The following is a 15,103-nucleotide window of genomic DNA, read 5'->3' as shown; positions in this document are numbered from 1 at the left end:
CAACCTTGAGAGCCAACAGGCCGATCAAATAACAACTTAAAGGAAGAGAGGTCTACACTAAAGTTGATCAGTCAGTTTTAAGTTAAAGGTATGGTTCAGGCTAACCTAAAAAACAAAACAAAAAATGAATGAAAATTGGTGTGTTTTTAGTGGGATTCCCAAACTGGCTGACAGATGGCCACTGAACAACTGTAAATCTTATCAGAATACACAGAAAAGCATTTAAAAACACCAGTGTCTTAGAATTATTTCAATATTAGTTATAGGCTGTCGCAACAACATAGCAGATTGCACGGTAATGTTGCAAATGATAATTTAAAGCCAATAGTTTTAAAAATGGTTTTTCATCAATATCCTTCCCTCACAGCTTATGAGAATGACGGTGTGGTCTGCTGACCTTCGTACACACAGACACATTTGTAACAGGAAAACGTCTCTGTTCAAGGGGCACTAAACATTTAACATGTACAATATTAATTGTTTAATAATGTATCAACATTATTGTAAATGTCAAATTACAATGACAAAAACTCAAAAATATTCTTTTTTTTCCAAGCCGTTTTAGAGGAAAATATGATCCGACGAACAAAGTTGGAAGCTAGAAAGGTGGCAGGGTCCTCCCAATATAAACAAAGTAAACAGTATGAAATTGTGTTGTCCTTTACAGGTCCGTTTTTTTATTCACTCAGGAAAACAAAGAGAATCTGTTTAGGCATAAAAATGAGGCAGACTTGTGGTGGGGCTGAGTGACTTGTGTTACTTGCAAACTAATTTTTGTCCACAAGAGGGCATTTCAGTCCATAATATTACCTATTAAGAGCAACCAGGCCACACAGCCACTGTTTCACAATGTTCTGGTAAGGCCAGAATCTTTAGCAAATCTTTTTGTCTTTAAATAGTCTTAAATGTAGTTGACTGAACAGATAAAAACATCTTATTCCATACAGTAAAAGCTGGTAATAAATATGATGGCAATGATGCGTCTTCTTTAGCAGCTTCTGTGCAATTTAAACACAAAGAAATAATTTTATCAAATGAAACTGATTCCAAATTGTTTTTTGTCAGATTTTTAGTACAATAAAAAATGTACACGTACATCAACTTCCAACTCTTACATTTTGTTAATGAAAAAGGCTGTATTAAAAATTAAGTAAGTAATATGCACTCATAACATCTGTGTTGTGCATCTGTTTCAAGTAAATGCAAGACAACATACATGTATTTATGCAATTCGTTTTGTAAATTTGATGTGGGAAGCTTCAGTGAGTTTTACACCCCCCCCCCCCCCATCACTGCTGACAGAGTTAAAATTATGCAACATGGCAAAAAAAAACGGTAATGAAGAGCTTGAGTGAACTTTGATGTTGTTATGCATTTATTATGTGGTAAGTCAAAGTCAAATTCATGAAAATCACCAGCAAGCAAAAAATTCCTTTACAAATCTTGATATAAATAACACAGTGCAACAACAAAAGGTAATTCAATAGGAAAAACGAGGGAATTGAAGATGGGTGCAAACTGTATTTTCACTGCACATTCTTTCCCTCCTTACAAATCACCTTTGACCGAGATCATTCAGAGTCAAATTTCTTAACTACATTATTGTTTAATCCAATGATGTTAAAAGCATCCACTTCAGTTCCTGCTGTTTGGATGTAATAACAAACACACCATCTTGCTGATTAAGCAGAGATGCAAGGTTATTAAAGGGCACTGTTATGGGAACGTTGTGTCCTCATCCTTACATGCATTTATGGCTCCTGATGGTTGGGCTTTGAAAGTGAGTTGGCCGGGTTCTGGTACAAAAACATGTAAGAGTCACACAGAAGCCTGCACACCAGTTCAGGAGTTTGGGTGGGGTCAGCTCGAGCCAGCTGCTCCTCCGGCTGGGACAGGAAGTCACCCAACTCCGGACACACCCTGATCTCTGGAATGTTGTAGCCCTGTTGATCATCACCTTTAAAAAAATGGAAGAGTAGTCTTAAGATTAGACATCAGCTCAAGAAAAGATAACAACATGTCACAGACGTCAGAGCATAGCTTTATCCAATCTTGTGGAGGCTGCATTATCAGCAAATATGGCTGTCACGTGTAACCACTTATAGAAAAACTAAAACAAGTCATAGTTTGCACGAACATCAGAAAAAAATTACCTGTATGGTAATAATGGAGCAAAAGACCAGTAACAATCATTATTCAAATAAACAAAAGATGCTGGAATCTATCTTACCACATCTGTCTGCCATGCTGTCAAAGAAGAGCCAGGAGTGAGGATCAGGTCCATATTTGATGAAGGACACATAGTGGCTAGTTCGAATGCAGAGCACAGCAAACAGCTTCATCATGTGTCTGGGCACAGAACTGTGAGAGGCTACATCGTCTGGTACTGTGAGAGCTTTGGGAGAGTGACCCTGTCGTGAGGGATGGGTGTGCACCTGCAAGAAAAGTAGAACATTTAATACTACAGGTCTGCACAGTGGGATACTGTAAAAAAAGGCCTAAAAGATTTTGAAAGATCTTACCTGTGTGTTGCACGTAGTGCAATACTGTTTCACTCTGCCTGGCTGCAGTTTGTGATCTGGCAGACACTGTACACACTCGTGCTCTGCCAAATGCCCACATATGAAGCATTCCCTTGGAGCTGTTAGGAAAAAGTAGAGGATCTGTAAGCATCTTTCAGCTCTTCAAATAAAACACCATATTAAAAAAGGGATTACATTCACATAATTAACAATTTAGTTCAGTGTTAATCATGTCTGCTCCTTACAGTTGTATAGGAGATCTGTGATGTCGAGCTCAGTTGAAGGAATGATATGAGAAAACATCTTATACTTGTTTCCAAACCTTGGCATGTGAACCATTAGAAGGGACGGCATCTGTTGGATGAACAGCAAAGGCAGTATATGGGTTATGTGATTGTAAAGACAAAAACTTGATAAACACATTGGGGCTGCTCTCTAAAGGAGGAGCATGTGCTCACCTCTTCAAACTTGAGGTCACCTGACAGACAGGATGTGTCCAGCAGCTGCTGGACGGAGGGAATCTGTCCGATCTGTTCTTTTTCCAGAAAGATCTGGAAAGTATAGGCACCCTCAGATCTTTCCCCTCTTGATCTAAAAAGGAGCATCATTTGAATAACTACACTTTATGTAGTCAAGCAGGACAGTATTTTGAATAGTTTGTGGCTCAGGGCCCTACCTGAGCTTGAGCAGTGGCTCCATGCAAAGCACCTTCTGAAAGAAGACTGAGATGAACTCTTCTGGGTCTGCAGTGAAGGAAAGTTTTAAAACATACATGTATAAAAAAACTTATAAAACCAATTGTTAAAAATTAAAAACAAATGTAAAAGCATATAGACTTTAACAGTGGGCTTCAGAATTCAATGCTGCAATAACTCAAGCACTTCAATTGAAATATATTTCTAACAATGAATGTTTCAAAACTGGGTGTGTACCTTTTTCATCTGTTTGGAAGGTGTCGCACCCAAGCTGTTTACGGAAATTCATCACACTCTCAGCAGGGACAAACCCATGTCTGCAATATATAATTTAGCCACCAGTAAACAAACACAATACATCCCACGCAGAATTAGCTGCATACACCAAAACAATCAAGGGTAAACACAAACGACCCACCCTCTTATGTAAAATTAAAGTATATGCACTTTTTTTGCATTAGCTACTTCAGTGGTTCTCCAAGTTGGTAGCCAAGTAAAAGGGGCAGTAATTTATTTAGAGTTCCATCCATATGTAGAACACAGTGTTAGACTGTAAATCTAGTTTTGATCATGGATTTCATGGATTTCAGTTTTTGTGATACAATATCTAAAAGCTAAGTTATTATCAAACACAACATCATATCAATTGGGGTCTAATTTGTGTCAATTAAGGGGTCCCAACTTAAAAAAGATTGAGAACCACTGAGCTAGTGAATATGGAGTATCATCAAGAAAGACTGCATGTTTACCAGTAGAGATTATGTAAAATGTCACAGTGTTCCTGTTTTGTAAACATGATGATAACACAAGGCAAGACTGCCCTGACAACAGTGTTTATACCTGCGTAGACGGTTCACTATTTTTCTGAGAGTGCATGTTACAGGTTGCTCTGTGTCAGCAGGCTTCTGGTAGATATTATCCAGGGTCACAGATGAGCTGAACAAACTGAAGAGAGAAAAACACAGTTTTACCAACTCTGCACATATCTCAATACAGTTCACTATGCTCCTTTATTTGTTATGAATGCTGAGGCCATTTATTTGTTCTTCCACACAGACAACTTCTATTTATTAGTCACACACTGCTGTTTCGGTATTTAACTGGTTTCACATTTTAAATGGAGAAACATCAAATATTCAGCTCCATTAAGACATTCCTCCTTTGATTTCTCTTATTTACACTTCAACTCTCATGAACTCATTCACACTAGCTAGAAACTTTATTGCAATGCAGTTTATCATCAACTTTTCAACAGACCTTTAAATATTGCACATCTTTCATACATAATTGGTATTATTCAACTTTTAAAGCCAGCAATGCAGTTTTGTGTCAGACATCGAACATTCACACCGCCTCTTTTCCAGGAATGCCTTCTTTAGTAAATCTAGTAAATCTGAGCTGAATTTGCAAAGGTGTGCTACCTGAGAAACAATTCCCCCAAGGAGCGTTGAGCTGGTTTTACCTGAAGAGTGTGGTATCAAGGTAACAGGAGTTGATGTGACCCTGAATCCCTTTCATTCTTCCCACTAACAAAGACAAGGCCTCTGATTCAGAGATAGGTGGTGCATAATCCTCTGACTCCTCAAATGGTGGAACTGATGGGAAGGGAAACATAGAAGAACAAATGTTGCTATTAAAATAACATCTGAACACAGATCATCATTTCACCTGTAGCTGGGAAATGTAGCTTTCTCACTGGGCGTAGACACACTCGAATATCAGACAGGACTTCATGGACAATGATTCATTTGCCATTACAGAGAAGTTCACAGGTATGTCACACATGTTTCACTGATAAGTAATGTCACACACCGTGCATGGTTTCAGGTGTAATTGGCATCATTTTTCTCAACTTACTCCTGCCTGAGGCAGAAGGGTGTGAAAGCAATGTCAGTTTAGCTACTGAGAACACATTAGGATGCCTAGATCCTATTCTGTGAGGTTGTGTGATATGCTAATGTAAATAAAGCTAGAGAGGAATGAAATAAAGCTAGAGAGGAATGAAAAACATCCATCCCTTAAGCTTTAAGTAATAAGTAGCAAAATATCTGGCACAGCACTTTAGAATTGACAATTGGCAGGGAAGCTAATTAATTTTGTAAAGTACAATTTCACTCTGGTAAAAAAAAAAAAACAACTTTAACATTTTACTTTGTAGAAGACTAAGAAAACCATTAAAAAAACAAGTCATCATAGAATATAATGTGTGTAATTTGTACATTTGCACTGATTATATACAGTTGTCCATCAAACTTAGGAGAGGTGTCTAACCTGGAGGCATTTCAGTGGATTTTGAAGTTTCCTTCCCTGTTGAAGAGAAGAACCTGCTGTCAGGGCTGCACTTCATGACGGGAACAAACAACGCTCTGGCTCCTTTGCAGGTGAAATACCTCTGGCCTCCATACTTCCCATCAGAGCAGCCGTTCACATCGTATTCCTGAAACAATGAAAACCAAATCAGATATAGAGTCTTCACTGCCCAAAGCCAAAGGAAAATGTAACTGAAAATGTACAAAATCTTAGTCACTCACCAATTCAATCCCAGCCCATTCACCAGTCTTCCCTCCAGGGGTCCCCAACCACCGGATCACTCCATACACTGTGATCCCTGAGTTGGACACCACCTCCACCATGGATCCCACCTCCAAAGTCATATGAGATGTGCTCAAACTTTGGGTCCGAATGACAGTCTGCTCTCTATGGTTCTCGCTCAGTTGTCGTGGACGAGAGCGCATTGTCGGCATGGAGTTGATGCGCGTCACCGCTTTTTCGTTTAGACCTGCAGAAAGGTATGGAGGATATGCGGGTGAGGGGAGGCTAATGACATTTTTTGGTGTCTTGTCACGAGGGGCCTAAACAGATTGCATAACATGGAACATGAGGTATGTAGACAGCTCAGAGTGCACCATGTACAAAAACCATCAGACAATTTGCTGAGTTGCATTCCAGGGCAACAGGACCAGTTATTCCAGTTGTGTTCTGGGGATGCATCTTCAATGCGCCCCCCCGGAATCGTAGGTGTTTTTATACAGGGTCATGGTTGGGATTAAATAGGCTGACTGGATGGGGAGGTGGCATAGGTTGCTTTTGAATCAAAATTAATTTCTTATAATTTGTATGGGGAGTTTATCTAGTGGGAACTGATAAACTTAGAGTCATCACACCAAGTATCTTGTGGTGATGAACCACATACTGACTTTGAAAAGGCTTTGACCCCGACCCCTTTACGTACTTCCACATTGGCCATCTTTCAAGTGCAGTCCGAGGGGATTGGAGTAGGATGGGACCACCTGCAGGATGTCTGCAGCACTGAACAGGGGCAGAGGAGCAGCTTTCTTGGATGACAGATTGCTACCATAGTCCTACAAGGAGGACAAAGAGAAACAGATGCTACACTCAGATGTACAGAACAGAGATAAACACTGGTGCGCGTGTGTAGATTCTGTGCTTACGACATGAAAGTTATGCATCTCTCTGGCAGTCTTTTTACTGATAAGCTTGACTAAAGACACAGATCAGTGGTGATGATATAGCCCTACACCTTAAACACAGACAGACAGACAGACAGACACACACACACACACACACACACACACACACACACACACACACACACACACACACACACACACACACACATTACTTCTCTACCCACCACAGGTTCCACCTCAAAGCCCAGCATGTGCAGGTCGTCCTTGTTCTCCTTCCTCCCGATTTTCATGAGGTTCTTCACCAGCCCGGGCAGGTGTCCCTTCTTGTACTTCACCACCACCAGGTCATCCTGAGACAGCTCGCAGATGGCGGCGAACAGCTGGGGGTTACACAGCAGCTCCAGGCGTTTGCTTATGGAGGAAATGAAGAGCAGTAGCTGGGCCTGGTGGCGGGTCAGAGGGTACGTGTCCTCCCTCCTCACCATGCCTCCGCTCTTGGGGCTCCCTGCGTTGCTTCCCCCGCAGTACAGCAGCCCCATCAGCTCCCCACGCTGCGTCTCCGCCTCCACACGGCCGATACATCCGCGGCTGAAGCCTTTCCTCGACTTCCCGCGTATCACTATGAAAAACTTGTCCTTTACTACAGTTCTGAGCTCCATTGAGACTACTTATCTCCAGCAGTTCAGTCGGTTTAACGGTGTTCAAGCAGGTGTTGTGCGTATTTACCCCCGTGTCCCTGTGGAGATACAACAGGAGTACTTCACTGCAGCCTAACAACACCCCCGAGCTGGAGAAAGTAAACTGAACACGAAAGTCGAATAAAAATACATTTTTATATCTGAAAGCACTCACTCTTTTACTGAAAACACAAAAACACGACAAAAAACGTATAGGCTTGGAGTATATAAAATAACTTGAAACTTGAGCATGTATTCGGAAATTGTAAATGAATTGAGTTGCTGACACAAGTCCCTGGAGCCTGCTTGTTAATGGGACCTATGATGCTCACAGCCGAGCTGTTCTGCGATGTCCCGCCAACACATTCACTCAAATTCACTGAGAGTCGGCTCAGCCCTTGTAACACAGACACCTCTGTTTACTCACCGTTCTCACTTGTCCAAAACAGTTACTCCTCGACAGGTTTTTCCATTGTTGCTGTAACTTATTGCTGGTAAGAGCAGATGACTGCGGCAGCGTCAGCCTTCTTCTCTCTCTTATCTAACATTTAAGCAGCGAGGTGACCCGCAGACATTTAAATACTGACCTGCCTGTGACCGACAACACCCACTCGGCAGCTCTCAACCTGTCCGCCCCAGACCTGCCCACATGAGCGCGAGCGGCTGCTCATTGGACACGAGGTCAAGGACTGTAACCAGTGAACGCCCCCAAACTAGCGGTGGGTGACGTCACTGCATTTGGTTTTGATCCGACAGCCACTATATGGCAGATAGGATGTTCATACATTTTTATATGAAAGCACAGGACAGTTTTTAGAAGCAAATAACAACAAAAAATTATATTTATGTAAAGAGAAAGGGCATACATACAAAAACATTATCATATATAATTATGTGAATAGTTACGATATGTTATATTTTATAAGATTACTGTATTCAGCCATTTTCATATTTCAGGTTTGAGATATTGCTTTCAAATTCATTTGTTTAGATAACAAGTTCCACAGGGCTCAATATATGATGATCAGTTTGACTAAAACTTTTATTTTACTGCATATATTCCTTGCCTCTCTGAAAAGACTGATGGGGCATTTCCCTCCGTGCAACCTTTTAATCATCAGCTGCGAGGTAGCTTCAAACAACGCTCCTCTCACGTTCAGCTGTCGCTGCATATCGGATGAAACATGTAAATAAAATGACACACTGTTGAAAAGTCGAGCTGAAACTGATCCCTTTGTATCGATCCAATTGACTACAAGATAGATATTTTGGATCAATCTGCCCACCCATACTCAAAACTGAGAATGAAAAGTGCAGTGCAAAAGTGAAGATGATGCTAGATCAAATTCATTCTTTGATTTTAAAACTGCAACTTTTTCTTCTGTTTGTGAATTTATTAAGGGAAATTAATATACCTTTAAAATACACGTTTTTAAGCTGTGTTGTAAAAAGAACCCTTAAGTAATACCTAAGGAAAAGTAAACATATCATGTGAAATTTTTAGTTTGGTGAAAGTGACACATCCAAATAGTACTTAAATAAAAGTCTCAAAGCAACTGATTTTTAATTTACTTAGGTATCAAATGCACATGAATAAACTGAATAAACAAAGTGTGCCCCTTTTGTGGTTAGACGTGACTTTGACTTAATAAACACCAGGTTAAATTTCACTTCATCGGAAGTCTTTTACCTCCCATACAGGCTGTGAGCGTGATGTAATGTTAAATACAGTGGAGTAAAATGTTTGTCTCCTAAGTGACTGGAAGTAACAGAGAACTGAAATAGTCAAGTAAAGGCCGAAACTGTAATCAAGTATAGTGCTTCTGTAAATGTACTAGGTTAGATTCCATCACTAGAAAAATGTGTGAATACTGACTTAGGCATCCATCTACATTGTGTGTTATTGATGTGTTGAGACGGAAGAGTTAAGCAGTAAATTCTATGAGACGTAATGACACATTTGTCTTCTCGTCCTTTCTGACAAACTGTACTAGATCGTCAGATTAGACATTAAAATAAAAACCCAAAACTCAACTGCAGCTTTATTTTTCTGAGTAGGATTTGATGAAGACAACACGTCTCCATTATCACAGGTCACCATGTCCTGATATTACTCCCCAAACATGGTCAACACATACCAAGCAAAGTAGGCTAACCAATGGCTGGAGAGCAAAATTTTGAGTGACATGTTTGTTTGCACACAGACTGAACGCATGTGACATGTCCTACCTTGTGATTCAGCTGGTATGACTGTCTGACAGTATCTTGACAGCACATCAGTGACTTTTACGCAACAGCCCTCGTTTTGTTCAGCTTGCATATGCTCAGTCACCATGTGTGTCCTCAACCCGCATAAACCTGTCTGTTATCATTTATTTAAAAAGCCATGAAGAAATATCAGATCAGAGCTCAAGTGTGGTAAGGTCAGACATCACATGATTAGGCAATTTCGTCTTATTTTAATAGAGGCACCTGTAGGAGGAGTGCCCTCTGTTGGCTGGTGATCCAAATAACTTAAGACAATCCAACACTGGCAAACAACAACCTCAGACTTACATCATACAGTCGAACAAGCTTGTCTGGATACCATCGCTTTATAAAATGCCCTTTGAAGATATTAATGAAAGTTCATGACATCAATTCAGCTACAATAAACCACCAGATAGTTGAGGTAGTGTTATGGCCAAAATGGTATCTTTGTTCCTCATGACCCCCTGGAAAGCAGACTTCATCTTCACTCCTTGAACTTTGTGGCCTTTTTCATCCAGAAACTGCACACCCTCTTCTGGAAATTCAGCTGATGAGGGAGAATTAGGAAACCATGAAACTATAAAATGGAAAAATGACTAATGTTATACTAACAAAGACAAAGTTCAAGTGACAAAAATATTGTGTCATACTTACAGTCAGCATGAGGTCTGTTTGGCTGGAGTTTGGGGTGGAGTCTCATCAGGGAGAGGCTATTGTTTTTCTCTTCATGGAGGGACATCAAATCAATCAACACCTAATTCACACACAAGTCTCTGTCAGTAAATTAATCAAGGAGAGTCGTTTGGAGCAGTTACTCAAACCTTTAAAATGTAACATAATCAAACCTGGGTGATCACACTCAAACTCTGTTGTCCACCTGAAGTGCTTATTGCTGCATAGATCCCGCATTTACTCCACACTGGCACCACTATTGTGGGCAGGAGCGATGATAGGGGCCTCTTGCCTGGCTGGACTCTGTTGTTCTGTAGCACCGGCGTCAAACAGAGAGCCATATTTAAAAACAATGCTTTGCCACTCATTGTATCGGGGGAGATTTCTAATGTACCTCCTGGGTGAATTGTTGTCCGTGGGTTTTGTTTGGCCAGGAGAAGTCAAGAATGAGACTGTTGAGAATGACGCCAGACCTTGTTACTATTCTGCTCCCGAATGGCCTGCTCAGGGAACTGCCAGATCATAAAGACAAGAGATATGATAAAATAGTCATAGAGCCCTGCAGTACATACCGCACATTATTGCGGTGTAGTCATATGTCAGACTACTGTCACCTGGCCAGTGTCACCATGACGTTATCTGGTCCCATCACCACCACTTGCCCGGCCATCAGCTCTGTCTGCAGGGGGCGCACAGCGGAGTATTTGACCCTCTGATGCAGCGCTTCAGTTTGATTCTTACTTTAGTGAGAGCACAGAGAAAATTAACAGAATTTTGCAGATTTACTGATGAGTCAGTTTCGTGTTGCGCAGCAGAGTCAGTAGTCCATAATGTCACCAAAATATGAAAATGATATATGTTATAAAACACATAGATGCATGTACCATAAAAGTGGTGATATCTCTGGTTCTGCTGCATGGATTTTAATGATGTGTTCTTAAACTGTCCCTAATTAGTCATTGTTGTAAGAGTGCAGTGACAGACTAGTGGATTGTTTGTGGCACCTACACCACCCACAATGTAACCACTGAGTGACATCACTGGAGGCAGTTTATCAGATTGCATGCAGCTTCTTCTGAAGCCTTAAAAGGTTATATGTCACTTCATGCAGTTGTACTCCTCAAGACCTGTAAACACACCTTAACCAGTAAAATTACCTGAGCCACCCTAATCATTTGTTCATTTTTTCACAAAAAAAAAAAAGCCAAATGGGCCTGTGCCCTATTGCTGACATTTCATAGACAGACAGACAATCAGTTAATCAAGATTGCATAGTGTGATTAATCCCTGACTCTTCATGGTTTACCTCAGCATGTCAGAGAGCAGCTCAGTCACTGAAGAGTTATACTTAGGATCACCCAAACCACTGGCCATAGCCAAAGCTGCTTTCAGAGCCTGAATGGAGCAAAATAAATCACCTTTATGCAGGAATGCTTTTATTCCAACCAGGCCATAATATAAATGTACACTGTAATATAATAATAGAGTTTTGTAATCAGCACCTCTGCAATCTGCTGGTATGTTTGATTTTCTTTGTTATTGTTCTCAGTGAGATGGAAGCCTTCCAAAAGATTGAGGGCTGATATCAACACTGCACCAGCAGACGGGGGAGGAGGAACTTGAGTAATAAATTCTGAGACAAGAAACAAGAGTGAGACAGTACAGATGAAGGCATCAAGAATACATTCACTGCCATTCAGTGTATTGTTGAGCAATATCTAGTTTCTACCATTGTACAGGCCTTCCACTGGCTGCTCCACTTGCACACTGTAGTTACTGATGTCGTCTCTGCTCAGGACCCCTCCATTAGCTCGTATCTATGAATGAAAATACAGATGATAAATCACTGACATTTGGGTGATTGTAACACTCTCTGAAAACCAGGTTGATTTAATATGTGGATGTCACCTCATCCTCCATCTCCTGTGAGAAGTTCCCCTCATAGAAGTTCCACAGGCTGGCCTCCATGACTCCAGCCAGACCTGGCATCCTCACAAATGATCCGGCACGCAGAGCTTGGCCACCCGGGAGGAACATGTCCGTGAAACGCTGCGACAGCCGCTCACTTTTTACCTTCAATATAGCCTCAGCTGCAGAATGACATAAATGAGTCACATCCGGATGGATCACCTCAAATTGTATAATGAGTCAGTGGTTAAACTCACCGAGACTGACAGACACATTGAAACCTTCTTTGGCAACAGCAGCAGCTCGGGTGACCACATCCTCCCATGATAAACTTGAGAGATTTTGTGGTTAGACGTGACTTTGACTTAATAAACACCAGGTTAAATTTCACTTCATCGGAAGTCTTTTACCTCCCATACAGGCTGTGAGCGTGATGTAACCCTCGGAGCATACCTGGCACTCCCACCTGCAAACCTGCCTGAATAAATGAAGGAAAATGACAAATAATGAAATAAAAAATCATGAATTGTGCCCCCCCCCACCCCCCACCGCCTTTTTATCACCTTTAATTGTGAAACATTTTGCAGCATCTCCTCTTTAAGTGTTTTAGGCGCAGTTCCCTGAAAATGTATCACCCTGGTCACATTTTTCTGGATGTCATGAACCATCATCACCCCACCTCTGTGGAAAAGACAGTTAGGGAGTTAAGGACCAGATTTGTGATCAGACACGTTTATATTAAGTACATAAATTAATCAGTCACATACCCACCAATACCTGACACATGTGGATGCACAACACCCAAACACAGGGCAGCAGCAATGGCTGCATCCACACTGGATCCACCATCATGAAGGACTCTCTGGCTGAGTGCAGTACAGCGCTCGTGATCTGACGCCGACACGCCTTTCACAATGGCCTGAGAGGAAGTAACTGTCACGAGGTTACATAATACAGTTGTGGTAAACACTTACATATTTGACATGCATGACATACCAGAATCCCCATCATGTAAATATGCAGGATCAGAGCAATTGTCACTCCAATGGCAAAGGTGATAGACACAGCATAAGCAGGTTTGTCCTGCATGGGGCCATCTTTGTCTGTCTGTTTGAGATCGGACAAGCTTTGGTCGGATACATTTGGGCTACCAGACACAAGCTGTTTGAGAGGGACCTCCTGTGGGAGGTGGCTGAAGTCTGTGGCAGCAGCAAAGAGACAAAGTTTGAAACTGTCAACATGATGGAAATGTTGTAGAGTGCAAAGATGCAAATAGTCCTCGAGTTTCAGAGATCCTGCCCATTTTCTCCCTTGGGTTCTTATCAGGCGATTTATACCCACAATGTTGGCACCATGGCAGGTTTAAATCAGTAGGACACTTTGTCTGTTTCCTCTCACCATGGTTTTTATTCAGGTCACAGGTGAAGTCACTTGGGGATGAGCCGTCAGGTAATTGAGTTGAACCAGCACAGCTTTTATATCCGCGTGTGAACTGCTGGTTGAGTTTTGTCTCAAGGGAAACATTCATCCTCACTGTATTCATTCAACAATTAACTCAAAAGAACACAATATGCCTCCAGTAATTGTAAAAGTACATAAACTTCACCTTTCCCACAGTTGAACATGTAATCAAACATAGCAGGTGCGTTAACCTGCTGACCAATGAGATCTCAGCATACACATCCGTCAAATCGTGAGCAGTTCAATGTCATTTGGACATTTCAATTTTATGCATAAATACAGCACAAGCAGCAAAGTCCTAGTTTTTATTTTTATATAAAAAGGTTTTGAACCAAGTACAATATGAGTACACTTTACTGTTATCTATGTTTATGATACTTAAGTATATTTAATTTCAGATACTTTACCTGAGTAATTTGCTATTTACTAAAATATTATTTAGTAAATATTTGTATGGGTGACTTTCACTTTTAAATAGAAACATTTTAGCGCAATATCTTGACTTTCAATCAAGAAAACTTACCTTCAGTCTAAAAAACATGAGAACAGACCTGACCTTTGACCTTACGGCCTTCAAAGACACAAGTATTTTTTTTAGTTCTTGTAAGTGCAGTACAGGTGGAGCCATGTTGTGCGATATCATGAATTATACTTTTATTTCGTGCCGCTCCAGTCCACAGTCTGACAAAGCACAGTCAGATCCATGAGGTGAGGGGTGACCATATCAGCCACATACAGGTGGAGGGAAGATCTATTCGATGCCTGATAGCGGCCACAAACAGCTTTTCACTAATGACACGAAGCCCGCAGTAAGCAACAACATGTCTGCTATTGTTCCTCCGGCTCACAAGCCACGTGTCAGAGAAAAGGTGGGTGTGACTCTGAGATTCCTACGAAGATGTTCAAAGCTGACAAGGTATGCCAAACCATTCCATTCTTTGTTGATGAAATTATTTTAAGTCCAAATAGTTTTTGATGTCCGTACATTTATTCGTAGTTTAATAGGGGTTTATGAGCTGTACTATTTCTTGGCCGGGCACAATGACTTCCTGGAGTCCCCACTGAGCGCCTGGCAACCTCACAGTGATGTCAAGACTCCAGGAAGTGACCTTGCCTGACCAAAAACAGTCTGGCACATAAGCCCCTGTAAAATCCCAACATGGCTTTTATACACAGATGTTTTTGTATGAATACCTTTTAGTCTGAGCCCCGCTTGCTATTTAATTTGTTTCTACTCTTTGTGCTAAGCTAAGCTAAGCTGTCGCTGGTGGTGGCGTCATGTTTGTGTGGTATCAGTGGTAACAATCCTCTCATCCAACTCTTTGCAAGAAAGCTTAGTTTATTTCCTACTCCTTTGAGGTTCCCTAATGCTTGTGCTAAGATGCAAATCTGTTTCACCATTTAACCAGCTCTTGCTGAAATTTTTTCGATAAAATAACAACTTCGAAAGTACAAAAAAGGGTCCTGCTGAAGAACTCTCTACTGTA

At 41.1% G+C, this 15,103-nt stretch overlaps 2 protein-coding genes across 3 annotated transcripts; both read right to left on the bottom strand.

Moving 5' to 3' along the window:
* Positions 1-1,352: 1,352 nt before the first annotated feature.
* On the bottom strand, positions 1,353-7,938 carry cyldb (cylindromatosis (turban tumor syndrome), b). The gene is made up of 14 exons (XM_037102519.1): positions 7,753-7,938; positions 6,873-7,384; positions 6,450-6,579; positions 5,749-5,996; positions 5,489-5,654; positions 4,680-4,812; positions 4,058-4,162; positions 3,455-3,534; positions 3,199-3,265; positions 2,981-3,113; positions 2,768-2,876; positions 2,523-2,641; positions 2,231-2,435; positions 1,353-1,957 (listed from the first exon to the last, which is right to left on the bottom strand). Exons 2-14 carry the CDS (start codon positions 7,305-7,307, stop codon positions 1,752-1,754), a joined length of 2,136 nt encoding a protein of 711 aa, XP_036958414.1. The 5' UTR covers positions 7,308-7,384; positions 7,753-7,938; the 3' UTR covers positions 1,353-1,751.
* Positions 7,939-9,355: 1,417 nt separating this feature from the next.
* Positions 9,356-13,804, bottom strand: LOC119021252 (glutathione hydrolase 7-like). Of its 2 annotated transcripts, XM_037101427.1 has the most exons (15): positions 13,554-13,803; positions 13,152-13,354; positions 12,923-13,074; positions 12,719-12,836; positions 12,566-12,633; positions 12,413-12,486; positions 12,156-12,337; positions 11,977-12,064; positions 11,750-11,880; positions 11,554-11,642; positions 10,862-10,987; positions 10,642-10,759; positions 10,421-10,558; positions 10,230-10,329; positions 9,356-10,122 (listed from the first exon to the last, which is right to left on the bottom strand). In XM_037101427.1, exons 1-15 carry the CDS (start codon positions 13,696-13,698, stop codon positions 9,971-9,973), a joined length of 1,884 nt encoding a protein of 627 aa, XP_036957322.1. In that variant the 5' UTR covers positions 13,699-13,803; the 3' UTR covers positions 9,356-9,970. The 2 variants fall into 2 exon arrangements, with proteins under 2 accessions (XP_036957322.1, XP_036957323.1); XM_037101428.1 differs by lacking the exon at positions 13,152-13,354 and having other exon boundaries at positions 12,923-13,088; positions 13,554-13,804.
* Positions 13,805-15,103: the final 1,299 nt, after the last annotated feature.

The sequence above is a fragment of the Acanthopagrus latus genome, chromosome 6 (assembly GCF_904848185.1).
Source record: "Acanthopagrus latus isolate v.2019 chromosome 6, fAcaLat1.1, whole genome shotgun sequence".
NCBI classification, from domain to species: Eukaryota; Metazoa; Chordata; class Actinopteri; order Spariformes; family Sparidae; genus Acanthopagrus; species Acanthopagrus latus.
Note: the sequence above shows the minus strand (reverse complement) of the source record. Positions and strands in the feature narration are given on the sequence as shown.

Excerpts from the sequence above, each read along its gene's own strand:
- cyldb (XM_037102519.1), bottom strand. The coding sequence starts at position 7,307 with ATGGAGCTCAGAACTGTAGTAAAGGACAAGTTTTTCATAGTGATACGC. Across the intron at positions 2,877-2,980 it reads GTGACCTCAAGTTTGAAGAG|ATGCCGTCCCTTCTAATGGT; the intron begins GTGAGCACATGC and ends TTCATCCAACAG. Across the intron at positions 2,642-2,767 it reads CACAGATCTCCTATACAACT|CTCCAAGGGAATGCTTCATA; the intron begins GTAAGGAGCAGA and ends TTTTCCTAACAG.
- LOC119021252 (XM_037101427.1), bottom strand. The coding sequence starts at position 13,698 with ATGAATACAGTGAGGATGAATGTTTCCCTTGAGACAAAACTCAACCAG. Across the intron at positions 12,338-12,412 it reads CAATGTGTCTGTCAGTCTCG|CTGAGGCTATATTGAAGGTA; the intron begins GTGAGTTTAACC and ends GTCATTCTGCAG. Across the intron at positions 10,559-10,641 it reads GACAACAATTCACCCAGGAG|AACAACAGAGTCCAGCCAGG; the intron begins GTACATTAGAAA and ends CCGGTGCTACAG.